The 27,357-nt window shown below is 41.0% G+C and overlaps 1 protein-coding gene across 6 annotated transcripts in view; it reads right to left on the minus strand.

Annotated features, from left to right (window-relative positions):
• Window positions 1–7,655: 7,655 nt before the first annotated feature.
• LOC129189599 (dedicator of cytokinesis protein 2-like) overlaps window positions 7,656–27,357 on the minus strand; it is a 180,266-nt gene continuing 160,564 nt past the window's right edge. For all 6 annotated transcript variants that reach the window (XM_054791433.1, XM_054791432.1, XM_054791431.1 and 3 more), the window contains 17 exons: window positions 24,113–24,153; window positions 22,554–22,644; window positions 21,007–21,117; window positions 20,432–20,521; window positions 19,575–19,679; window positions 19,158–19,299; window positions 18,191–18,272; window positions 18,012–18,096; window positions 16,249–16,335; window positions 15,888–16,064; window positions 15,720–15,803; window positions 15,442–15,579; window positions 13,827–13,954; window positions 13,558–13,753; window positions 13,366–13,471; window positions 12,424–12,572; window positions 7,656–11,716 (listed from right to left, as the gene is read on the minus strand). In XM_054791433.1, coding sequence (XP_054647408.1) covers window positions 11,654–11,716; window positions 12,424–12,572; window positions 13,366–13,471; window positions 13,558–13,753; window positions 13,827–13,954; window positions 15,442–15,579; window positions 15,720–15,803; window positions 15,888–16,064; window positions 16,249–16,335; window positions 18,012–18,096; window positions 18,191–18,272; window positions 19,158–19,299; window positions 19,575–19,679; window positions 20,432–20,521; window positions 21,007–21,117; window positions 22,554–22,644; window positions 24,113–24,153 — 1,875 coding nt within the window. In that variant the 3' untranslated portion in view covers window positions 7,656–11,653. The remainder of the gene's footprint in view (window positions 11,717–12,423; window positions 12,573–13,365; window positions 13,472–13,557; window positions 13,754–13,826; window positions 13,955–15,441; window positions 15,580–15,719; window positions 15,804–15,887; window positions 16,065–16,248; window positions 16,336–18,011; window positions 18,097–18,190; window positions 18,273–19,157; window positions 19,300–19,574; window positions 19,680–20,431; window positions 20,522–21,006; window positions 21,118–22,553; window positions 22,645–24,112; window positions 24,154–27,357) is intronic.

The following is a 27,357-nucleotide window of genomic DNA, read 5'->3' on the forward strand; positions in this document are numbered from 1 at the left end:
CAGCAAAAATACCACGACAGTAATCCCTCGTTTATGGCGGTTAATTGGTTCCAGGCCCAACCGTGACAAGTGACCTTCTGCAAAGTAGGATTCCTTATTTATAAATTGAATATGTTTGTAGTTAGAGCAAAGGAAACCTGTTTACAACCTTTAAAATATGATTTCTAACATTATTAGAGCCCTCTGGACATATAACACCCCTATAGTTTCCTTTACACTCCAATATAGTAGACATAAGAGTACATACACCTTTTAAGACATAAATAAGACTCATGTTCTATTATAAAATAATATAATAAAAGCCTGTTGTTCCTGTTGTCTGGCGTTTGTGTGTCTCATTGAATATTACAGTAAAATGACTGACAGCTAGTGACCAGTTTAGAATACTACATGTCATTCACAGCATCATTCAATGTCTTCTGAATGCCTTATATTTGTATTTTAGTTCATTTAGCCATTGTTGTGCTTCAAAATGCTTCATTTAGGCAAAAACTATGTCAAATTTGCTTCCATATGCAGATTTTTTCACGAACAACAGGCCAGCAACTAACAACCACGAACCAGCATGATTTATTCATTTAAATATTTTTGAAAAACCAGGCAGGGTGAAATTTGAACCCCGAAGCGGCGAGGGACGACAAAAATACAACAAATTCTTCTGTATACCGTACGTGATGCTGTCATGTTTCATTTGATGTGGTCCAACACAGAATAGTGGAAGCAACATTAAGAAAAGACACCAATTGACTTTTGTGGACTGAATTTCTAGGTGCAGCCAGGGCGTTGAGGGGATTTGGTTTGGTGGCTGCAGGAGTGGGTCTTTGCTTTTTGCACACGATGTGGACCTGCTGGCTTCATCGGGCCGTGATCTTCAACTCTCACCGGATCATTTGGCAGCCGAGTGTGAAGCGGCTGGGATGACAATCAGCACCTCCAAGTCCGAGTTTATGGTTCTTGCCCGGAAAAGGGTGGCGTGCCATCTCCTGGTCGTGGATGAGAGCCTTCCCCAAGTGGAGTTTAAGTACCTTGGAGTTTTGTTCATGAGTAAGGGGAAGCTGGACCGCGAGATCGATAGGCGGATTGGTGCGGCGTATGCGGTGATGCAGACTCTGCATCGGTCCGTTGTGGTGAAGAGGGAGCTGAACCGAAAGGCAAAGCTCTCAAGTTGCAACCGGCACCTACGGTTATGAGCTTAGTGACAAGCTTGCGGGTACAAGCGGCCGAAATTAGTTTTCCCCAGGTGGCTGGGCTCTGTCAGAGATCAGGTGAGAAGTACTGGCACCCAAACTCGGAGTAGAGTCGCTGCTCCTTCGCATTGAGAGGATCCAGATGAGGTGGCTCAGGTATCTGGTCAGGATGCCTCCCAGACGCCACCCTGGGAGGCCTTGAAGAAGACCCAGGACACGTCGGGGAGACTATGGCGCTCAACTGGCCTGAGAACACCTCGGGATGCACTGGATGAAGAAGCCGGGGAGAGGGAAGTCTGGGCTTCCCTGCATAGGCGCTGCCCCCGAAACCCGACCTCGGATAAGCGGAAGAAGATGGATGGATGGAGGCAACCAAGGTTCCGGAAGAACATTGCTTTTAGATAATATTGCTGCAACCACTCTTTTATCATTATAGATATCAGCCTGCTGGCAGATGAAAGATGATACTTGATTCATTCTTAGAGAAGAGATGAATGGGGGACTGCACCTGTGTCCTGCACTCTTTGGCATTCTTGAGGGGAGACGACATGATTACAAACAATGCAAACACAGCTTTAACAAAGCTACTGTATATGTTGGATGACATTGAGACAGAGCTCTAAACACCACAGTAATTAATGAGCCCAGTGTGCATCAAGGAGGAGGAAGTGATGAACGAGGGATGAGAAGGAGCAGGGGCGCAAGCTGTGTTTAATTAGACCCATACAGAGGACTGGATCTCCTGTGGGACTGGACAGTCCTTCATGAACTCTTACACCAGTAACCCATAACATGGAAGGTGGACATGCACGCTGAGACAAGACAGTGTGGGAATGAACGTAGCATTCATTGGACCTAAAATGTACATTGTGAGTGAAATTTAAGGATATCTAGAAGAGCACGTGACCTCAGAGAGTATGCATATATAAAGTATTATTATTGCACACAGTTAGTGTAAAAGCCTGCACGACACTGATATGTGTCAGTATTAAGCTGAACGTCCATCTGGTGGACAGAGGGAGGTGTATATGAGGCTAAAGGACCATCACCTCCTGATTCAAGGTGTCATGGAGCTTTTTGAAAAGGTGTGACTCTGAACCAAGGCTGTGATATGGACTGTGTCTATCTATTGCACCAGCAGCGTGTCTCACTTTTCACAAAAATCCATCTCTCATACGTGGCTGCACAGTGTGGCTGCAGATGTGATCCCTGCTGGTGTCATGGTGCACGCTTCTGCCTTTCATAGCACAGAACAGCGGTTTGATTATTGGCCAGGGTTGCGTCAGGAAGGGCACCCGGTGTAAAAACTAAGACAAAAGCATTCATGCGATTGGCAGGGAAAAGCTAAACGTGGGGAAAAAAAGTGTGCAAGTGAACAAATGCAACCGATTACTTGTTTGTTTCATCTCATTCTGAAATATGTCCAACGCAGGAAGTTTGTCAAGAATGAAATTGTCACTCTTGACAGACACTGTCAAGAGGCATGAAACTGCATACAACTAGTTTCTCCCTTTCATGCACCTACGTAAGGTCACCAAAATATTAGTAACGCCTCACATTGTGCTGCAGTACAGTAAACTCCGGCCATCGTAAGACAGTGAGAAAATGATTAATAAAAAATAAACACAAAAACACCGTAAATTCCAGTATGTAAGCCAAACCCACTAAATTTAGAGAAAAAAACTGATTTGTACTTATATAAGCCACGTGTCCACTTCATAAAGTGGCACGCACGAGTCCTTGAGGACCAGTCAGCACTTTGACAGGAACCAATCACGAGCTATGAAAAAACTCACGACAAGCTTGTCAACCCACTGGAAATCGCAGGAGGTCATTACTCAGTATAACAGTCTGAATCATGATCTCGTCTTACAAACAACATTAAATTCATCACACAGCAACTAACACTCAAACATTTTACCTCAGAAATATAGAAACGTGTCAATACGAGTTTTATATGGGGAAAAAAAAAAGTGTTCCCGTAATGCATTTCGGTTGAGAAAACCATTTTATTGGAGGAGAGCATAGAAAGCATAGAAAATGGCGCTGCAATGCTGCTTCTGTCCACCAGAGGGACCCGGAGGACCCGTAGCCCAAAGCAAAAAGAAGGAATCTGACGTCATTGCAGCGTCCCAATGAATGCATTGCTCAGACGCAATGCCTTATGGGAAAACTTGTAAATGTTTTTTTTTTTTATTTTAAAGTCATATTGGGACATGTTTATATATTTGCATATCTACCTTTTGAGTATGAAGCTGCTTTGTGATGAATTTAATGCTGCTCGTAAAGTGTTCTTTGATAGATGAACCCGTGAGTCAGACGGTTATGGTTTGTTTTTATACTGGCAAATCTACTGACCTCCACTGACCTCCAATGGGTTGACAAGCGTGTTGTTAGTGCACTGATAGCTTGTGATTGGCTCCTGCCAAAGAAAAAGCTATCGTTTCCTCACTGACTCGCGAGTGGCACAGTATTTAAAGAATTAGTAGTAGTTCTGAAATAAAGGACACGTCACTAAATTAGCAGCACCATTGTATAAGCCGCAGGCTTCAAAGTTTAAGTAGTGGCCTATACACCGGAATTTACGATAATTAACTAAAAAACAAGAAAAAAAGTGATGTAATGTGCCACGTTAATAATATTAATACATTTATAACTTGTGGGGTCCTGATTTTCAAATATTAGGACAAACTTTCTTGAAAAAAACAAAAAAAACAACTGATAAACGCAAGAGGTATTGTTGCAGAAAATAATTTACAATAAATTGTCCATTGGATATCCAAAACAACAATGAAATAATAATTATAATAATATTATAATAATAATTATAGTGAAATAATAATAAGGAAGAAGAGGAGCGTGTGAAGTCTCTTTCCAGCTCAGTACTGACATTACTTTTTGTGAGCTGATGCAACATCACAGTCCATCACCGGGGGGATACTGTGACCACCCTGCGTGACTGATAACACGCTGCTAGCAACATACACACGCACACACACACTTGCACACACGTGTGCACCAGAAGTTTCTGAGGACTTGGCCTTTGGAGAAAAAAAAGTAGACTGTAGCAGAGCAAGTGTACTGCAACACTGGAAAGCAACATGAAGCAAACCCCCAATGGAGGGGGACGGAGGGCAGTTACCGTGGCAACCAGCCCCTTGTGACAACTGACTAATCAGTGGGCGACAGAGAAATACGCTGCTTGATTTCTCAAAGACTTATTTCTTCAATGGGTCATTGCAACTTTTCCACATAAACAAACTATATGTGATTAGTTATTTCAACAGGTCACATGACAGCATCCACACGTTCTGTTAAAAATGTGATCAAAGGAAGTGTTTCTGATCCTTGGCCCGGCTTTGGAAACCCAAATTTTATTTTTCTTTGTGTGGAAGTTCTATGTATTCTTCTCATACATGCAGTGATTCGTCACCTTCATCGCAATATTCACACCCCGCCCACATTTTACACGTTAAAGTGCGTTCCTGTTTGGTGAATACGTGTTGTAAAAGTGGATATGATGCAAGAATGTGGCAAAACATTTGCACTATTTTTCACATTTTGACAAAAAAGTTACATGAACAAAATCATTCCTTTCTCCATCCATCCATCCATTTTCTATACCGCTTCATCCTCATTAGGGTCGCGGGGGCATGCTGGAGCCTATCCCAGCTGACTTCGGGCAACAGGCGGGCACACCCTGGACTGGTCGCCAGCCAACCGCAGGGCACATATAGACAAACAACCATTCATACTCACATTCCTTTCTCCAAAAATAAAAATCTAAAAATAATTTTGATTAAGCAATTTATTGCAAGCAAGCATGAAAGTGAAACAGGCTGTTCATCAGCTGATCTAAAGTTTAAGACCTCCACCTTTAAAGGTCAAAATCTCGGCAAAAAAGTGGATTCAATGTCATTTTCTGTCAGATATTCATGCTGTCATGATCTCTTGATGGCAAAGGCAAAAAAGCTTTCTCTCTTTGAACCCGGTGGAATTGTTGAGCTGCATAAGCAAAAAAGGCCTGCTGAGGTTGGATGCAGTAAGTCAGTCATTGGAAACTTCTTCAAAGATCTTGAGGGTAATGGAGCAAAAAAGTCAAGTGGTAGACCCAAAAAAATGTCAACGGGCCTGAGCCAGAGGATCCCATTGGCTGTCCGTCAAGACACGGGACGACTCGCCTCTCATATTAAGGCCAGTCACCCTCAGACGGCATCTGCAAGAGAAGGCTTTTAAGAAGAAAAAGTCTTCAAAGTCTTCAAAGGCCTCGTCTCCGTCAACACCATAAAATTCCCCATTTGAAATTTGTAGGGGAACCCCAAACATCGGCCATTGAAAGGTGGAAGAAAGTTTTATTCCCTAACGAATAAAAAAAGCAACCTTGACGGTCCTGATGGCGTCCAACGTTACTGGCATGACAAGGAGATCCCACCTGAGATGATTTCCACACGGCACAGTGGAGGGGGCGCCATCATGATCCTTCAACGGAACAATGGTGTTTCAGGTTGTGCAGGGGCGTCAAACAGCAGCTGGCTATCTGGATGTGCGATATGTTGCAGATGGCATCCCTCATGACTTGAGGCCTCGTCTGTGTGGTAATGACTGGCTTTTTCAACAGGACAACGCTGCACTTCACTCCCTTAGCCAATAGGGACTGTTGTTGCTCTTTATTTAGCCGGCTATTGTCTACTGTGGGTTTCTAATATGACGTACAGGCACGTAAACACACTGAGATGAGGTGGAGCCACACACCTGTTCAACATGAGCATACAACACCCTCTACTTGTAACAGTAATAAATACAATAACAGACACATACAACAGTGCACCGATAGATTGCTCTAAAACGCCACAAGGTCGCAGAACACAATGCGTGTTCATACGCTGTTAAAAAAAAATTGCAAAATTGCACTTTAAAAAAATCAGTGAAACAGTGAATCTGAGAAAGGTGAACGGCGATGTAGTGAGGGAACACTGCATACTTTGTATATTTTTAGAGATATTTTTATAACATTGAAGTTGGGGGCCGCACGGTGTCCGAGCGGTTAGCAGGTTGGCCACACAGTCAGGAGATCAGGAAGACCTGGGTTCGAACCTCTGCTTGGGCATCTCTGTGTGGAGTTTGCATGTTCTCCACGTGCATGTGTGGCTTTTCTGCAGGTACTCCGGTTGCACGTTAGGTAAACTGGACACTCTACGTTGTCCATAGGTATGAATGTGAACGTGAATGATTGTTTGTCTATACTGGATGTGCCCTGGACTGCCTGGCGACCAGTCCAGGGTGTCAGCTGGGATAGGCTCAAGCATACCCCCGCGACGCCAATGAGGGACGGATGAAGATGGGTTCAAATAAGTTGAAATGTAAATTAGCAGTCTGCGTCTATTATTTGTTAGATAATACCGTAGCCTCGTCTTGCAGCCGCTCTCCATTTCCTCTTCTGTGCAGTAGTCTTTGTGTATCGGGTACAAGCACACTGACGTTAGGCCCAGCAGATATCTGATTGCTAATTTGGTGCCACAGAGCACATGCACACGCACACAGACACTCGGGAAGCGTGTGAGGCTCGGCACATTGGACCAACTGACATATGACCATCACACAGAAGATGGTCAATTCAGGAAGAAACAGCCACCCTGTCATGCGATGATAAAAGTAGTGTTCCCTCGCTACATTGTGGTTCACCTTTTGTGGCTTCGCTGTTTTGCGCATCGTGTTGTGTGTCGTCGTGGTGTTTTAGAGCGGTATATCGGTTACTGTATTTACTACTGCTACCAGTAGAGGGTGTTGTACCAGACAGGGAGGAGAGGCTGCAGAGCGGGAGTGAAGCGCCGACAGCGGAGAAGAGTCTAAACCATGTTTACCGTCATGAGTGCAGCCTGATTAAGGTTGAAGATTATATTTCACTTTCTATTTATTCCAAAAAGACAATGGACTATTTTATTTCAGCGGCTATTTTTCTGTAAGATTTTTTACATTAATTAATTAATAAAACAACTTTGCACGCATATTTGGCTTTGACTTTGTCTAAATCAGGGGTCACCAACGTTGTTTTTCTTGCGAGAGCTACTTTTAGAAAATGAAAATGGCCACGAGCTATCATTTTTGTTGAATGATTTTCATACCTTATTTCAACCCAAACAAATCAAATATGCTTGTTTTACCAAAACATTCACAAAATGCTGGTATCCACAACTCACATTTTATGTTTCAGAATACATTTCATTCTAGTGTTCTCACATTATTAACTGAAAACCTGAATGAAAAGCAGGCCTGCGGGCGCCTCATGTGGTCATGGGGGGCTACCTGGTGCCCGCGGGCACTGTGTTGGTGACCCCTGGTCTAAATAAATATCAGGATATATATTGATATGAGTTTTAGTCCATATCGGCAAACTTTGAGAGTGCTTAAAATGTGAGAAATTGTTCATGCCTGTCTGAGAAAAGCGTATAAAGTGTATTGTGAGGGGTAACAGCCTTGGAACATACATAAGAACGGTAAACGAATAAAGCTGGCTACTTCGCGGATTTCACTTATTGCGGGCTATTTTGGAAACTTAACCCTGCGATAAACGAGGGAACGCTGTACATCATAACAAACAGCCAATGCTTTGTCAGTGCCCAGCAATTTAACCTTTGACCCTATGCAGCCAATCGAGCTGTAAATATGGGCTTGACCTTTCAACACAGAACAATAATCCTTCAGTATTTGCCTGAACCCTTGATTTTTGAATAGGGAAATGATCCCCAAAAGTCTAATGATGGTTTGAAAATGGCATCCAGGAGGATGCTGCAGAGTAATGTCACCGTGGACCTTTGCCAAGGTACCACAATTGACCTTTCAGCTCGGATGCCTCAGCAATCATGTGGCGGATACACTGCATTGGCCTAAATATGAGACAAGTCATTTTTCTTGGAAAACAGTCTGAAAAGACAGCCCATAAAACAACAAAGGAGGAGTTGTGATGCCAATAATAAGATCATGGAGATCAATGCAGCACAGTCATTAACTGTCGAGCAGCAAAGGAATATACTGTAACCTTTATTATATTAGTCACTGATGCTGGAAGCATGACATAAAAAAAGCAATGTTTTTGACCTGGGAAGCCATTTCCATAAAGTATGGACGTGATTTGGCAGCTTTCCTGACAAATTATGTGACGTAACGCGCATATTCCGAACCCAAATGCTATCTGCAGGGTTGAATACACATTTTTTTGTCGTCTGCTGTATTTGCCAGCTTAGATTTCATGAAAAGCTTCTGAAATATACCATTATAGCGCGAGTCCCATTTAAAGAGACACATCCGACGCTTGTTCTCTTTGTCATTTCTGCATGCTTTTTTCGCTGACATTCTAGGGGTGTCACAAGACACCCAACTCGTGAGATAAGAGTACTGAACTGGGTAAAAAGCTACTTAGCAAACAGGGAGCAATATGTGAAGCTAGGATAATATGCATCTGCTTGCTTGAATGTATCTTAACATTCATTTCATGAAAAAATCCAATGAAAAAATATGACCGGACAAACAAATTGTTTTATTTAAAGGGGACCTACTATGCTTTTCCTCTTTTCTGACATATCAGTGTTGTATTCCTCTGTTAAACGATGCCAACGCGCCAGATAATGAGCTTTGCGCATTTGGAAGTGAGACCTGACAGCAGTTTTGGACGGCTCTGAACACTGTGTTTTACAGAGGTTTTTTTTTTTTTTTTTTTTTTTTTTAAACACAGAGCCCCACTGACGTCAATGCAACCTGGACGTCCTTATATGGGCATGCCCAGGCAAACACTGTAGGCCTGCTCTGCTTCGCTCTGCTCTGTTCACCGTGTAGTGCCCATGGCTCCCAGGAAATGTTTGATGGGGTGCGCCTAAAGAGGCGAGCATCAGGCAGAAGTGGTTGGAGTTGCTGATTCCCGGCCAGCAAGAGAAAAATATGCTCATCTGTCAACGGCATTTCACACGGGACTGTTTTGTGAACATGGGCCAGTGCGAAGGTGGACTATGCGCCAAACTGTTGCTGAAGTGACGCCTCTCTGACGCGACTTGGTCGTGTTGAAGAGTTAAGCTGCTGAAGAGCAACCTGTAAGTAACAATTTATCAGTGTCCTAACTGTGCTTATTTGGTGTAAGTAATCGGACAAAGTGTTGTTGAAGTGTTGTTGAAGTCCTCAGGAGCACTTGGGAGTGTGACCAAACACAGCGGAGTGGGCTCGGCGGGAGGCGTACCTGGAGGAGGGCCGGGGGCGGAGTAAATTATACATACGTTTGGGCGGGAGGCAGGAAACACAGATCTAGAAAGCTTTCTGTGTGGGTTAGCGTGTGTAGTCCACAACTCAATACAAAAGACCCAAAAATGTAACTGAGTCACAAAACAATGCAGGTACATTTTGAAATGTTTGTCCCACAAACTGACACTAACCGATATGATTGTCAACATATAACAGATCATAATAATGCAATATTTTGTCAATATTGTCATCTTTCACACTGTAATAGGGGTGTCACAAGGGGAGTCAAAAGATGTCGTGAGATTAAAAATTGAACATTTCTCGTTCAGAAAAAAAAAATGTCTCGTGGCCACCCGGCCTGGTACGACAAAATTAATTCATCGTACAATAAATGAAAATAAACAGTTCACTCTGTGGATTGATTTCAGCACCTTGGTGCGTTTGTTCCATAGAACAATGGCGTGAACAAAGCGAGCCCTTTGGCAGTCGTAGAGTCTCTTTGACAGCACTTAAGACAGTGAGAGAGGGTTGCCCTCCCTAAAGTACAACACTGCTGCTGAGGTCAAAACAAGGAAGCCAACATGAGCAGCCTTGCCGTGATGAGCTGTCAAATTAAGGATTACCAAGCTGTGTTCCACTTGCTGCTCTTCATATGAGCTGTGTGTGCGCGCCCTGTCAAAAGCTGGAGAGAGAAAGAAGCTGGCGTGTCGGGAGGAGAGGAAATGGCTGGAAACAGGGAGGAGAATGGATGGGAGTAAGGAGGTGGACGCAGGTGGAGAGTGAAAAAAAATTCTGATTACTAGCATGTTATCAGCCGTGATAAATGGACTTGTGGCCACAGAGCAACACCTGAGCTGCCTCCAGCTACTTAAACACATTTCAACACTGACCTCTGTCGGCTGGAAAGGGAATTACTGGTGATATGGCAACCCCATTAAGTAGTAAAAATATAAAAAACAAAAAAATCACCGTAATGGTTGAGCTAAAAACGAATACTGCCAATAAATAGTTAGACTTAAAATCATAAATTATAGTATTAGACACACAAGCCTGTTATAAGCCCTTACATGAATCAGTGCGTTACTGCCCTCTGGTGGATAATGACCACTACTACACGCCGTCATTAATATTTTCTTAGCTTCCTTGCACTGCGGTCCAACTCAAGCCCAAGAAATATGCATAAGGCAATAAGAAGTGGCTGTAAATCAGTTGCAGCTCCCTTTTTATTATGATTGCTTCTTGTAGGCACCTTCATTAGCCGCCTGTAATTAAGCTCATGATGACTGATGAGTGTATATCTGAGCATGAGGATTCACAGCATGAATGTGCTTGAAACTGACATCAGTTACAATTTTGTGTACTTTCATGTCCGATGCATTATGTACATTTGCACACAATAATGACATACCACACAAGAGCTGTAGCAAAGTATTGGCTATTAAAGACACAATCATATTTTTGTATGGACGCGGTGTGTTTACCATTATAGTTGGGGTTAACAGTGGTGCAGAAGCGCATCGCATTATACTGGTAGCTGTTTGCAATAATTCCATCACCTTATGTGCCTAAATATTAGAACCACCTCTCAGTTTGAACCTGTTCGGTGCAAAAATAGTTTTTAATCATCTGTTAGTTTCATCACTTCACATGCTGAGAAAATAATTAAAAATAATAAAATCAATCTTGGAATAAAAGGAGATATTTGACATTAACAAATCACAAAAGCAATTTAAACGCATATTAGGGTATGAGCACTGCACTGTTATTACATTTCTACGAGTCATTTGCAACAATCTCTCTGTCTCTTTATTGTCGTATTGCAATGCAGCTCCATTTTAACATGTTCTTTTTTAACCCCTTGAAATCAAATTGAAATCTGTCTTTTTAATGATTTCGCTGTACAAAAAACACTAAATTGTGTCCCATCTGCAGTTGAATATTTAAAAGAGACGTGGCAAACCTTTCTGGTGTGTCGAGTCATTATTTGCAAAACAATGCTGAGAGCTGTCCGATGTAATGTTTTTGTTTTGGAATGACAGATGAGAGCGCAGTGCTTTTCAGCCAAATTGACAGAAGAGCTCCAAGGTGGCATTTAGCTCCACAGGCAAGTAAAGGTCATTTGACTGACAGCTCCTTTGAATTATTTAAGGCAACAGCGGTGAAGAGAACGGCAGCCATAGTGAGAGTGTTAAAGGCAGACTTTTGGGTGATGAAAGTAGAAATAAAAAGAAAAATGGATGTCAGAAATGATTGCCGTTGTCTTTGCCTGCATCACTGCTCATCACATCCTCGCACTTGGAACTCTGCAGAAAGAAAGCAAAAGAGAATACCCACTGTCCAGTATGTACCACTGTACTGCAACATATTGAGAGCTGTTTCTAATATATGTGCAGTACGTAGCAAAATACATGAAACAACTTAGCAATTTCAGTTGTTCGACACTACTTTATAACATGTTTTATGTTTTTATATACTTTGTACAGGCTATCATTGGCGCAGGTCTGCCTAATGTTATGGCAAAAAACCCAAAAAACGAATACGTCCACATTGTCATTTTTAAAAAACATATTTTGGAAATTGATATTAATAAGTAACTATAGACACTCAATTTAAATACATATTTGAAATATTAAAGTGCATTATACCGCAGGGGTGTCCAATGTGCTGCTATTAGTGGCCCACGGTACATTCTAAGAATATAATAACAAGAAAACCACAGCAGCAAACCCGAAAAAAATCAGCAGCAATTTTACAACAATAAAGTTGAAATGTTGAGATATCCACTGTATACACTGTATCTCAGCATATTGCTTTACAAAATATCAAAGTAGCAAAGTTGCATCCTTTCATTTTTCAGTACACCCCTGATATATGGCATTTATTTATTTATTTATTTAGTATTCATATTTTTCCTCACTGATTGTCATCTTGTATAATGTGAATCATGTAACCAAACATGCTTACGCTTATGTTATGCTAACCCCTCATACGTATACACTACGTTTTCTACCTTGGATTTAAAGAGGAGGCCGATGACGCCTTTGGAGCGTCTGTCTGCAGTGCGGTCAGAGGTCACGCAGAGGGACATGGACTTGCTGTCTCTCCTGGCTCGGGGCGTGTCCACCTCCTCTCCTGCACACGCCACCGTTAGAGACAAACCTATCAGGATGCAACATTTGGTTACACGCAGCAGTCAATATTACACTTATATTATTCATAATATAATAATTAGGGTGTCCACAAAGTATCTTTGCAATTTCAAAACGTATGACAAAAGCAACTGGTGAGGCATGTTAATCAGAGTAGTTCTACGGTGGCAACAAAGTTTTAATGACTTTGCGTTTGTGTATTTCAGGCACCCTGTTGATGAAGTAGCGGTATGTTCTGTTCACGAAGAAAAGGCTACTCCCAAGAAAAGACACAATGTGCATTGTGGGTTTATCGTCACAAAAACGGATACACAGATTCAGGATTAAGTGTGGCAGACATCCACCGTCATGCCTGTCTGGCAAAAACCCCTTCAACATCTACTCCTCATTATTTCCATAGATGTGTCTGTTCGTTTGCTTGTGTAATACCAATTGTTACAAATTGTAAAGAGAATTCATGGACGCCCTGTATTATTATTTGTGGTAAACCATGGGTGTCCAAAGTGCGGACCGGGGGCCATTTGCAGCCCAAAGCACATTTTAAAAATTCTAAAATGTAATGAGAACTCTAACAAACAAAAAAAGCAGCAAAAATTAGTAGTACTTTTACAAGAATAAAGTCAAAATATTAAGAGAAAAAAGTTGTAATCTAACGTAATTTTCAGAGAATAAAAGTAATATGAAGGAAAATATAAAATATATCCAAAATATCAGTCGCAAAGTTGCATCCTTTCATTCTTCATTCTCTATGCCGCCCTCCGTGGAAAAAGTTTGGACACCCCTGGTGTAGACTTATGTATCACCTGTAATGGCAGGCAGGGACCTGGAGTTGGCGCTGCTCAACGACACGTTTCCATTATTAGGATCCGACAAGTTGGTTTCACTGCGGAACTCCTGCTTCTTTGACAGCTAGGGGGCGACAGACATCATCTTGCAAAAAAAGAAAGGCCCACACTTCCACAGACGCTCCAACAGCCATGATAACTAAAGCTTACTCGTTTGCAGTCCAGCGTGTTTGTCTGCTCTCGCTCCTCTGTGATGAAGATCATGCTACTCCTCTTTCTCTTCTTCTTGCTCTTCCTCAGTTTCACCTCGGAGTCGCCCACGGTCACAACGTCCTCCTCCAGGGTGCTGATGCTGCCGCTGGAGCGTGGCAGCGTGCTGCTGAAAGGCGGATCGGGAGGGAAATCCCTACGAAGAGGAAGACGAAGTAAACAAAGAGAGATTTGACCTTGTCCACTACAGCCGTCAACGTCCACTATACCTGTCAACAGAGAGCTTTGTTGGAGTTCCACATTCAGATCCTTGGAGTGAAGAAATGGAGATTACGGACTGACGAACGGATCGCAGCATGGAGCAAGGGCGCGTAGACTTCCTGTCATCCAGGTCCAACTGGAGAGAGGATGATAAACTGATTGCAAAGCAAAAAAACCTGATGGTTGTACAGTACATTCTACCCACATTATTACCCACATGAGGCAGTGAAAATTCTTATCAACACCGCATAAAATGTAAGCAGGATTAAATAACAATACATTAAAAACTCATGGGATGTGTTTTCTTACCAACAGGTACTTTAAAGGTCCCCTATTATGCAAAATGGGCATTTTAATGATGAACTACTAACAGGAATACCGGAGGTCTCTGACCCACCCCTAAATACATGACCCCGCCCTTTGTATACGCCCACCACGTCAGGAAGGAGGAAGTGAGAGAGCGTGGAGGAGTGGAGCGTGTAGGTTACGCATTGTAGGAAGTTTTAATGCATGCGCACATACATACACACACACACACACACACACACACACACACACACACACACCCAAATGTGAAAATTGTAAATAGTTCATGGTGTTACATTTGTAAAGAAATTCTTATTTGATGCAAAACATCCCTTTTTTCTGTTGTTTATGTTGATATCGATGTTTAGATATTTGAGCTGTCACAAAAGCAAAAAAATTGTGTCAATGTGAAATTTCTGCTTGAAATGTATCTTTTCACTAAAAGCTGGTTTTCTCCCTTTTTTAGTCGGGAACTGATATTTTCCTGAAACTTACCTATGTTTCACTGCTGATTACTAAAGAACGGACAAAGGTGAAATAAACTCTTTCTGACGAAAGACGGGAGTCTAATCTTTCTTTGGGTAGCTTCCATGTTTATATAGCCATAGAACTCAATATTCTGTGTGCCTTGAAAAAAAAACAGTAAAAAATGGTCTAAAATGGCCGGTACTGAAGGGGTTGTCTTTTGAAAAATGGCTGGGATTGAATGAGTTTATGACCCTAACCACTGTAGTTTAGTGTAATATAGGACCTTTAAGTAATATGTACTAAAATGTGAGATATAACTTCAAATGAGCAAAATAATCTGCCAAAAGAATGAGTTGCCAAAATGCAATTATACTTGTTTCAAGTGTTTTGGCAAGTCAAAAAGAGTCTAACGCAGTAACGCAACATTACCATGCTAGTCACAAATGTTCAGGAAAGACTTCAGGTATTTAAACATGAGTTGATTGAGTTTAAGTCTTTGCAGGGAAGTCTTGCCATTTTTATGCATCCTCTGCATTTAGAGCATAGAAGGCATTATTCCACCAGATGGTGCTATGCTTTTACTTCTTGACGTAGTGCCTTTCATCGAGTCATTTTCACTGATTCGGGACAGTTGGTTCCCCACTCGCTGACTTATGACTTACCATTGGGATATTTTTTTTCTTTCAGTGAGGGAAACATGCTCCCATATACAGTACAAGTGCTCCACTGAGTTGGTGAAGACAAATCTACTCTGAATGTGGTTAGAGCCCCAGCTAACCAGATACTACACATAGTGACAACCTCCTGTTCCGGCCAGTTTGTCTCTACGGAGGTTTTTGTACGTCTTACCAGCTCTCTCACTCCATACTCCTTTTCCACTTTGTTTTTCAGCTCTTTGAAACATTCCTCCATGCGCTCGTGAAAGGGACGCAGGTCGTCGGTCACTCTCTTCCCATGGAGAGCTATGCCTCCGCCAAGTAACGGGATCTGTAAAAACACACGTTCACGTGTATCCGGCATGAAAGCGTCACATTGTGTGTGAATGGAATACTGACAAAGACCATTCTCAGGGACAAAAACGATCAAAGAAAATGGGCAAACAACAGCTGTAACATAAATATGGCTACCTGCCAGGCAATGAGGTCTTTAAGACGCAGCAGTTTCTCTTTGTCCTCTGTGTGCTGTTGTGTGTACTCTTCTGTAAAGAAAGCCTAAAAGAAAGGAAACTGGTTTCTCTTTAAGGCTTTCAATCTTCAGTTGTGCAAAGGTAAAAGACCTGGTCCATGATGCTGTACCTTCTCGTACTTGGCAAAGCCCCCCATGACTGCCGGGTCCACGATGCCATTGAGCAGCATAGAGAGAGGGTTGATGGGAAGGCTCCAGTCTGCCTGATACTGGTTGATCATAGCGAGAATCTTCTCATTGGTGGACTCCATGGTTTCAATAGCATTCTCCAATGGGGACAAGGTCGTCTGGAGATGGGATGATGACGGGATGGAAGACATCATTTAAAAGACGCCATTCAATAGGATGAAGTAGATACACATGAAAACAGAGGTGTCCAAAGTACGGCCCGGGGTTCATTTGCATCCTTTCATTTTTTCAGTATGTGGCCCAGGTTTGGACACCCCTGCAACAGATCAACCTTCGACTTACATGTTTCATGTCCGTAGCCTCGAACCAGCGCAGGATTCCTGGCAATTTGTAGACGGTGGTGAAGGTTGTACGCTCGATCCACATAGACTTAAAGAGAACATCGGTTGTTGTTTGTGTGCAAGGTCAGTGTGACATATCTAATATTGCACAGATGAAATGTTCATACGTTTGCTCATAAGTAGGGAAGTCTGTTCATGTGGGTACCGTTTTTTTCTACCAATAGTGACTATAGTTCACGACAGATGACGTGCTCAACGCCGCAACAAGCTTGCTAGCTCGGTATGTCTGCGGTGTTTCGCCTTTGCATTGTAATATGCCATTTGCAATGAAAGATCTGGTTATGCGAGGGGGGAGGAAGGCGTCCTCCTTTAATACTTTCATCTGGTCACTGGTGTGTGTGAGTGACGGGAAAAAAAGCTGTGGCTAACTTGGGGAGAAGTTTGTTTGGCGCCATTTGTTTGTTTGCATGTTAAAATCTCTTGACCCCCAGTGTAAGACGGTACGTCCTTTTCTGCCTTTTTCTTAGAGAATGAATGTAATCTTATCCAGCTGCAGCGTTGGATTTCCTAACAGTCATCATCAGGTGTACCTAACGTTTCCTGTACAGCAGGGATTCTCAACTGGCGGGTCGGTACCCACAAGTGGGTCGTGGATCCATTCCGGGTGGGTTGCAGACAGCAAGTAAAAAATACAACCGATGACTTTTTTTTTTTTTTTTTTAATTTAAGTTAAATGGAGCAATATTTGAGTCATCTTCCTCCTTGGTATATTTATTAAAGATATATCTGATCTTTCTCATCTTATTTAGTGCTTTTTGGACATTTAATTTTCATTTATGCATTATTTCCATGCATGCAGTTACCATGTTCCCCCTCATTTCCTTGATAAAATGCCTTAATAAATTCCTCTAAAAGTTACTTTGGATATGTAATTAATTTAATGACACAGACATATTGAAAAAACATGCATTTTCTTGGTTTGTGAAAAAACAAGAGTAAGAATACAAATAAAAAATGGTCACAATTTAATGACTAATGGGAAATGTGGGTGTCAGGGTGAGACCATTTGAGAACCCCTGCTATACAGTAATCCCTTGTAAACGTGCATTTCCACAAAGTAGGATGCTTTATAAGTGGAATCTTTTCATAGTTAGAGCATAGACAACCTGTTTTTTTTTTTATTATTATTAGAGCCCTCTAGATGTGAAATAAAACCCCGATAGTCACCTTTACACTCCTATGACCCGATATAGTAGATATAATAAGAGTAAATAAGCAATTTAAATAAGGTTCCTGCTCTTATGTGTTGCTCTTCTATTAGGGGACTAGCACGTTGAGAGACAGTCTCTCCAACATGTCTTGGGTCTTCCGCCGAGGCCTCTTACCGGTCGGATGTGCCCTGAACACCTCCGCAGGGAGACGTCCAGCAGGCATCCTGACCAGGTGCCCGAGCCACCTCATCTGGCTCGAAGGAGTGAAGGAGCAGCGAGTTTCTCCCGGATGGCAGTGCTTCTGACGTTATCTCTAAGGGAGCCCAGCCACCCCACGGAGAAAACGCATTTTGGCCGCTTGTACCCGCGATCTTGTCCTTTCGGTCACTACCTGAAGCTCATGACCATACGTGAGGGTAGGAACGTAGATCGACCGGTAAATTGAGAGCTTTTATTAAAAACTATATTTTTGAAAAACGTGATAGACTGAAGCCGCAAAATTTGAAGCGTGATGTGGTGATGGACGACAGCATGTCAGTAAAAATCCACTCACGGAAAACTCATTGTTTGGGTCCACGGGTCCTTTCCTCACGGGTCTGGAATAGTGAAAACGCTGCACGTAGTTGGACTTGTAGAAGCTAGATTGTGTCAAACAAAGGTCAGCATCATTAAAATGTCTTCTTTGCCAGTGTTGGCTCATCGCACACATTCCCTTCTTCAAACAGCACTGACTTGATGATCTGGTCCGGGACGGGTTTGTTCTTCAGGCGAGGAGGAATCTCCAAGACAGGCTGCACAGTGAAACACTGGATATCTGTTTCACATCACTAAGGAAACTCAACATTGCACAGCATGATGGCAAATAGTCTCATGGCTGGTGCAAACTGGTAGTCGCTATCAGCTCAAGTGTGTGAAGTTTGTTTAAATCAGCAGTGTCCATAGTGCACACCCAGGGGCCCATTTGCGGCCCGCTGAAGTTTTTTTTTATTGGCCCACAGAAGATTCTAAAAACAGAATTTAACAAGAAAACCAAAAAACCCATAAGAACAGCAAAAGTGGAAAATCAGCAGTAGTTTAGAATAAAGTCAAATTAAGAGAAAAAGTTGTAATTTAAAAAGAACAAGTCGTAATTTTATGAGAATAATGTTGTAATATTATGTGGAAAAATAACATGTTGGTGCAATTAAGTTGAAATGTTAAAAAGAAAAAAAATAGAAAAAAGAAAAATGAAAAAATAGGTTGGGAAAAATAATATTATTGGAATAAAGTCACAATATTACAAGAAGTAAATTTACAAAGCAACAGCAAAAATGGGGGAAAAGAATGCAAAGACTAAAGTTCATACCAATACTCGGCTTTTTCACCTATATGTCAAAAATTAAATGCAGTTTTTTTCTCAAAATATATATAACTTCTCAGTGCTGTTACAAAATACCAAAGTGGCGCTTGCAAAGTTTGGACACCCCTGGTTTAAATCATGCATATTCTTAGCGGTAGAGCAGAGGAAGAATAAAGTGAAATCTTCAAAGCAGCATAAAGGTTGTACAATTTGTAATTCAACCAAAAGCTTAGCTACAGTAAACTATTGTTGTGCATTAGTGCTGGACACTGCAGTATAATACTCCATAGTCTCCACTTTGCTGCAGCTGCCATCAGTCTCCTCTTGAATGAAATGTGTCTCCTTGACAAAAGAGGATACACTGCAGGGGAGAGTTCCGGATGTCGTCCCCCGGCATGGTGGTGGTATTGAGGCGCACGGCGCTGGGGAACTGGCTCATTAGCTGGTTCTGGAAGTCCTCTCTGCGCTCATACTCTTTACCTCGGTGGATGAACACCTTGTTCTGTTGAAAAGAAATAATAGTTGTGGAAGGATCAAACTCAGACAATCACAAACCTTGCTCCCCTAAAACCCCTAAAACGCTTATTATTTAGCTCAGCAGAAGAACAAATCTATTGAAAATGTGAGCTATAAAAAGTTAAACACACTCTCTGGAGCCGTTTTCTACATTATTCAGCTTCTTTATGTTCATTCTGTGCAGACCATCCACCCGGTGCATTAATACTTACATTTTTCTTAAAGTACAAGCATGTGTTACCACCAAACTTGAACACAAACCCTGAGGAATGGCGGGTAGCCTTGTCCATAGTAGCCCACTGCAAAGTAGTCCGGCTTGGGCCTCAGGATCTTCATAATGTTCTCATAAAACTTTGCTTGTTTCTTCTACGACAAGAGAGCGAGAGGGAAATCAAGGCTGCATTCGTTTCATGTGCAGTTGTAGCATTTTTTAAATTTATTTTTATCTGCTCACAAAGCTGCACTCAGCAGAAAGCGAGGACTTAGATGGTGATGGATGCTTAAAAAAATAAAGTGCACACCATTCAAGGTCATTTCTACAACCATATAAATTCCACATTAGCTGAGAGAGCAACTGCAGGCGTTGTAATGAGGGATTTTTCCAATGTTGCAAAAAAAGCGGGGTCCAACCAGTGAAGGAGAGGAAATAGGAATGCTGTGGCTTAACACTGGCAATGAACACATACGTAATGTTGTAATTAGTGGTGTCAAATTTAAGCATTAATTGCAATTAACTAATTTCAGTCATAATTACCGTTTTTTTTTTTATTGTATAAATCAAATTTTTTAAATCTCTAACATTCTAACATTACCGTTTCTGAATGCGACTTGCTTTTTTATAAAATCAGTTGTTACGCATTGTCAAGCGTTATTAGCCTACCACATCAGTGCAAATCACAGCAGCCACAGCTAACGTTAACAGCAAAGCTCTTCGCCAGACTAAACTCGAAGAGAACACCCCGTGTATGAGACACAGCAATATTGGAGCGTTTCTTTGAATTTAAATTGATAGTGAAAATCCTCACTACTCTTTGCAATTATAAACGGTCTGCTCGGTCATTTGTTGATGTGGCATTTGCTGCAAAAAGATGCAGAGGTCGGCACTAGCCACACATTACCAGTCTCCTGCCGAGCAGCTCATAATCGAAGATCTCGTTCTCGTACTGATCAGCAAGTTCCTTGCACAGAGTGATGGCCTCCTCCCACATCTAAACACACAAACACATGGAAAGAACACAAGCGTCCTTTGGTACACCATCTGTTAAGAATCAGCCACCAGCTGTGCTTAAGGTCATTATTTTTATGAAAATCTTTGGAATAAGTGACGGCAATGTATCACTACTTGAGACAACATTAGGATAGACAAAGGGAAATGGTCTTTCACTTCCACCTCCAAGGTACTCAAAGCGCCTTGACACTGCTAGCACATTTACCTACTGATGATGCAGCGTCAGGAGCAACTGGGGGTTCAGTATCTTGCCCAAGGATACTTCGACACGAGGATCAAACCCGCAACCTTCAGGTTGGGAGACGACCACTCTACCTGAGCCATGCTGCCCCGTGTGTCATCATCACATGAAAAAGTGACTTCATCACTAGTGTTATATACTACCTTTTAGTAAAATACATTGGATGAATACATCTTCATTTCAATTAAACAGATCAAGCAGATGAGATAGAAGACAATACTGACCTTGCCCATGTCAAAGTAGTCAATGATGGTGTCAGAGAGCGTTTCTTTGAGCTGCCGCTGCGTTTGAGAGCCGTGGAGCTCAAACTGGGGGCTACACATGTCATCTGACCACTGGAGGGGAAAAGACACACACACTAGAGCGGGAAGGACACTATGTATGATGAAAACAAATGTTTCATCCATGAAGCCATACATTTTCTATCCAGCTGACACAGGGTGATTGTGAACAGTGTAGTGAATAGCTGCACCAAAGTCAGCGATGCGAACCGCTGCACGAGCAATTTTTACAGAATTATCCATTTTTTGGGGGGCCAAAAATGTTCGTGAGGAGGAATGCGAGGTACCATAGTAGAAGTTAGGAGGGGAAAAGATGCTTGCAAACCAAATGCCACAGCCCTGTGTGGGAATACTAGAATATTACAAAACAGTATGTGAAATGTATTCTAAAGTAGTAGCAACATGAGAGGCGACAAAATGAACTTTGCCCACCTCAAACATATCCACCCGACACAGTTGTTCTATATGGGGGGAAAAAAACTGCACATCGAGATGTAGAGCCTTGGTCACGACAGTCAACACTCACTGAGATGTTTGGTTGCAAATACAAACAGAACAGCGCAAAATTGTGTGCGTCCACAGAAAGTCATCACAAAAGAAATGCTGCTCTGTTGAAAAACCAGCATTCCATAGGATTAAAGGGAATATTGCATTATTATGATATATAATGATTTATTGTTATTATATATTATCATAACAGTGGTTTATTTGTTCTCATAAATTGGTGACAATGTGTAGCGTCAATTTGTGGGACAATAAACATTTCAAAAGGCACCTACATTGTTTTGTGACACGGTTAAATAAAGTTTGCTTGTCCAGTCATATTTTGTCATTGTACTTTTCTCGTGGACCCGATCTCGTGCTTGTGAGTTGGGTGTCTCGCGACACCACTAGTCAATGCGTTTGTTTCTAATATAATTCCATATTTATTTGTAAAAATGTTTTTGTGTAGCTGTATGTATTGTATCTGCTGCAACACGTTTGTACTAAAAACACAAAGACAAGTGTGGTTACAAGGCTAAGGTTAGGCAAAACTACTTTCAGCTGCCTGCACTGGTGTGAATTTGCTCTTTATATGCTGTGTGGTAATGTCAAAAAGTCAAAACAGATTTCCCTTCAGGGATAAACTGAATTTTTACAAACAGTGCATTTGTTCTTATACCAAATCCCACTAAATTCTCAGTGAAGTGCATACCTCTGCCCATCTGCCATGTAGTGTCCCCCAACGCAGCACAAGAGGTCATGCATGTGTGTCTGTGTGCGTGTGCATGCACTGCATCAATCACCATAGTCCATGCAGCCTTAGTGGTCAATGTCGCGTCTGCCATAAACTAACCCCGGCGTTTTATCATTCAGAGGCCGCGTCCGGCTATGTAGCGAGCGTTTATCTTCTCCTATAAAACGGTCTCACTCAAGGCAGGCAGACAGGTGATTATAGAGCAAGACCAGCTATAAATGTCACTGACTCAATTCTACTTTGTGTCCTATACCTTGAGCAGGCGTGAATGCAGCAGCAGTGTGTACGCCGCCTCCGTGTAGTTTTCACCCTCCAGGTGAAGGTCTCGCAACTTGTAAAGGTACCTGAACACACACACACACACACACACACACAAGTATACCGTATCTGCATAAGTCAATACGTGCATAAGGTATGGTTCCACTAGGTGACACTGTTGCACAGCTTGATGCATTCATTACAAGTCTATCAGGACTGCTTTTATCGTTTTCCGTCTCCCTCTGATTAGAGAGCACACTCACTCACCGCCTCAGGCTGGACTTTCTGGCAGAGGCACTGATGACAAACAATGGCTTCTGGCTGCGTTTAAATGAAATTCCTCCCGCTGTATGGATGACCTTGGGGCCACCCATAAAAAAAAAGATTAAAAGCTTCCTTTCTTCCACTATAGCTCCCTTATTAAACGTTCTTCCCTTCTTGTTTTATCCCATACATTTTCTTGAGAATACACTGAATCTGTTATATAGTATCAACCAAAGGTGTGGACTCGAGTCACTCTAGACTCACATCACAATTTTGATGACTTTGTACTTGACTTGACAATATCACCAAATACTTGCAGCTCGACTTGGACTTTGACATCAATGACTCGGGACCTGACTCGGACTTCAGGCTGATGACTTGCATGTGTGAATGTGTTGAGTAAAATGTGTCCCTATTCAAAGTATTCAACTAACGTGATCGCAGTTATGGAATTTACAGGATTTTTTCCACAGAATCTTCATCACTGAAGGCATCTATTAACGTCCAATCAGGTTTAAGAACAAACAGCGAGGGTGCGGATTACATTTCTGTGCACTGACTAAATCCTGAATGCTATGTCAGCACTCCACCTTTCTGTGACTATGTCTTGTCACATTGGTCTTGTTAAAAAATAAAACAATATTTGTCAAATGTAATACTAACCAGTGCTTATGACTTGTAAGGACTCGAAAATGTCAAGCCTATGACTTCAGACTTCACTCAACCTGTCTTGTCTTGACTTGAGATTTGACTTGGACTTGCACATCTTTGAGACTTAACTCGAGACTTGAGATGTAAGACTGGAGATTTCCTTGAGACTTGCAACACTGATTTGCCATCCATTAGAAATGGCTTTATAACCTTTTCCAGACTGATAGAATTCAATTAATCTCAGTTAAGTTCTGTTTTGGTTGGTTAATACAAACTTTATTTTTACTAGAAAGCAGTCTATGCAGATGGAATAGGCTGATCCACCACAGTGTCGGGCTCACATTCACAAATACACACCGCTAATTGTGCCTAGAGTATGAACCATCAGCAGAAATGTACAATGAGAACTGACAAATGCTATAATCCCCTCTTGTGCTATCATCCACTCTTCCACTTCCCACCCATCAGGTTCTTCTTTCTGTCTGCACTCGCCTCAGCCAGTCATACCAAGTGCTGATCCAGTGGATTGTGACATTAATTCAGCAGGACACGTATAATCCCTTGTGAGATTATGGAGCCACACACACACACGCATATGCACACACTTCTGAAACACACGATATGTAAGTATGTAAATACCTGATATACATTGCCTCGCGGTTGATGTCCTTGTAGAAATTCTGCAAACACAACACAATAACAGTCAGTGACAATGAGCATCAAGTATAGAAATCATTCTAGCCAGCAGTCGGGACGGGATTTGTTTGCTTTGATCCCATGTGTTTGTTCATATGGCGTGCATGCATGATTATTTGCTGTCTAAACATGTCATATCCTGTTATGCATGTTCAATGACATCACCAGGAAAGAAGTGACGCCACCCTGCAGCTTCATGAAGCCATCTGATATGATAACATCACCATAGACTTGATTAGGTTCCCCCTTGCAGAGCCACAACAGAAATCCTACCTTTTAGTTTGGCTGAATTTCTAAATACCATTTTCAATCAGTTGTTACATTTTATTGATTATTTTCATGGAAAAAAATGACTTCTTTTGATGATGGTAACTTTTAGAGAACATCAACTTTTCTGACTCGAGTAGGAGCTAAAAATCAGTTCATTCTGCCTTTAAACATACCAGAAATTATAAGCCACTACTTTTTTCTTAAACTTTCATCCCTGCGATTTACGCAGCGGTGCGGCTAATTTAGCTACATTCCAATCTCGAGACATCTCCTTTACTTCAGAACTACTACTAATTGTTTAAATACTGTTCTGCTCGCGAGTCAGTGAGGAAACGGTAGTGCTTTCTTTGGCAGGAGCCAATCACGAGCTATCAATGCACTCTCAACGAGCTTGTCAATCCATTGCAAATCACAAGAGGTCTTTATATACAGTATAACAGTACAACAACATAAGTCTGACTCACAGTGTCATCTTACTATGAACATTTTATTAACACTAAATTCATAATACAGCAACTAAGCACTCAAAAGGTGTACAAATATAAAAACATGTACCAATACAAGTTTAAAATTAAAAAAACTCTTAAAATGTTTCTATAATCTATTGCGTTTGAGCCATGCATTCATTGGGGCACTGCAATGACATCAGCCTCCCTCTGGGCTCCGGGTCCTCTTGCTCCCTCCGTTGGACAGAAGCAGCATTGCAGCACCAGCCAACATTTTGTATGCTGCTTGTCCTCCAATGAACTGCTCTTCTGGCAGTAATGCATTATGGGTAGAAATAGCTGCTGTTTGTTATATTAAACTCATATTGGTACTTGTAATGTATATTCCCTAGGTGTCTTTTGAGTGTTAGTTGCTGTGTGATGAGTTGTTTGTTAGATCAAACCGTGAGTCAAACTGTGATATTGAGTTACGACCTCCTGCAATTTTCAATGGGTTGGCAAGAACGTCATGAATTTTTTCATATCTTGTGATCGGCTCCTGTCAAATAAAGAGCTGCCTGGTCCTCACGGTCTCATGCGCGCCACCATGCCATTTTATGACGTCGACATGTGCGGCTTCTATAAGAACATATCTGTTTTTTCCTCTAAATTTAGTGGGTGCAGTCAGCTACGTACCCCGTCTATGATGTCATGTTAACACAAAACATATTTGTATATATACAGTATTTGTATAATTTAACATCCATCCATCCATTTTCTATGCAGCTTCTCCTCATTAGGGTCACGGGGGCATGCTGGAGCCTATCCCAGCTGACTTGCATAAAACAATTCTAAATGCATACAAATGACAAATGAAAGGGATAAATGAGCGTTTGAATTTATGTTTACCTTCACTGAAGACGTGATCAAAATGTTTGTGTTTTTTTATAACATGGTTTGGTTTGGTTTAGTTTATTTGAACATGAAGGTTACAATGGAATACATCTCGTGAATCATTTTTTGACAGTTCCACATGTCCAAAAGGAGTAGGAAGAAGCAAAGCTTATTTAATCCTACCCCCCATCCATTCTACATCTAGTACAGTACATGTAGTTCACTTCCTGGATTCCATGTCATGTTTTCAGTGATAGTCAGGATAACACATAATAGATAACGGTGAGATAACCGTCCCCCCAAAAAAAGAGAGAACATTCATAATAATGATAATATGATGACAATACTAAATAAATAAATAAATAAATAAGAACAAAGCTTTTTTTTTTTTTTTTTTTTAAACACAACAAAGAAAATTATATAAAAAAAAAATAAATAAATAAATAGAAATAAATAAATAACAAATAAAATTTAATTAAATAAATAAAAAATAAAATAAAATAAAATAAAATAGAAAATAAAAAAATAAATAAATAAAATAAAATAACAAACCTGACAGAACAATCAGGACTCTTCTGCCTTGTATTTGGCAAACATCAACTGCTTGTATTGTTTTTTGAATTTGCTCATCTCTGTACATTGTTTGAGTTCTTTACTCAATCCGTTCCATAATTTAATTCCACACACGGAAATGCTATGGGTTTTCAGCGTTGTTCTCGCATATAAATGTTTTAGGTTTAATTTTCCTCTAAGATCATATTTCTCCTCTCTGATTGAGAAATACTTGATTAGATTTTTGGGTAACGAGTTATTATTAACTTTATACATTATTCTAGCGGTTTGAAAGTGTACTAAATCTGCGAATTTTAATATCTGTGATTTTAAAAATAAAGGGTTTGTATGTTCTCTATACTTGGCATTATGAATTATCCTCACAGATCTTTTTTGCAGTACAGTGAGTGAGTGAAGATTACTTTTGTAGTTATTTCCCCATATCTCCACACAATACGTTAGATATGGTAATACTAAGGAACAGTACAGAGTGTGGAGTGATTTTTGATCAAGAACATATTTTGCTTTATTCAATATAGAGATATTTCTCACCACCTTTTGTTGTATATTTTTAATATGAGATTTCCAACTCATTTTTTCATCTATTATAACCCCAAGGAATTTATATTCTTCCACTTTTTCAATATCCGTTCCATTAATTTGTATTTGGTCGTACGTGTCCTTTCTACTATTACCAAATAGCATTATTTTAGTTTTACTTAAATTCAGAGATAATCTATTCTTGTCAAACCATGACTTTAATATGACCATATAATAAATGTATTTATAACATTTATTTAGTTCTATTTATACAATTTTTGGCTTTCTGGAACAGAAAAGGTTGGTTAGCATCTGCTTTGGTTAGAGCTGGACCGTCAGGAACAAATTAACCAAGGTTCCACTGTAGCATGATATCGCACAATATACTGTATTATGTGCTCAAATAAAACACCCATTCACAAAGTAGAAATTCTCTATAATATAAATACTTTAGGGTTTAACTGTCAATTTGTATACAAGATAACAGCTCAGGTTCCAAAAATAATG

This window comes from Dunckerocampus dactyliophorus, chromosome 11 (assembly GCF_027744805.1).
Source record: "Dunckerocampus dactyliophorus isolate RoL2022-P2 chromosome 11, RoL_Ddac_1.1, whole genome shotgun sequence".
Lineage (NCBI taxonomy): Eukaryota > Metazoa > Chordata > Actinopteri > Syngnathiformes > Syngnathidae > Dunckerocampus > Dunckerocampus dactyliophorus.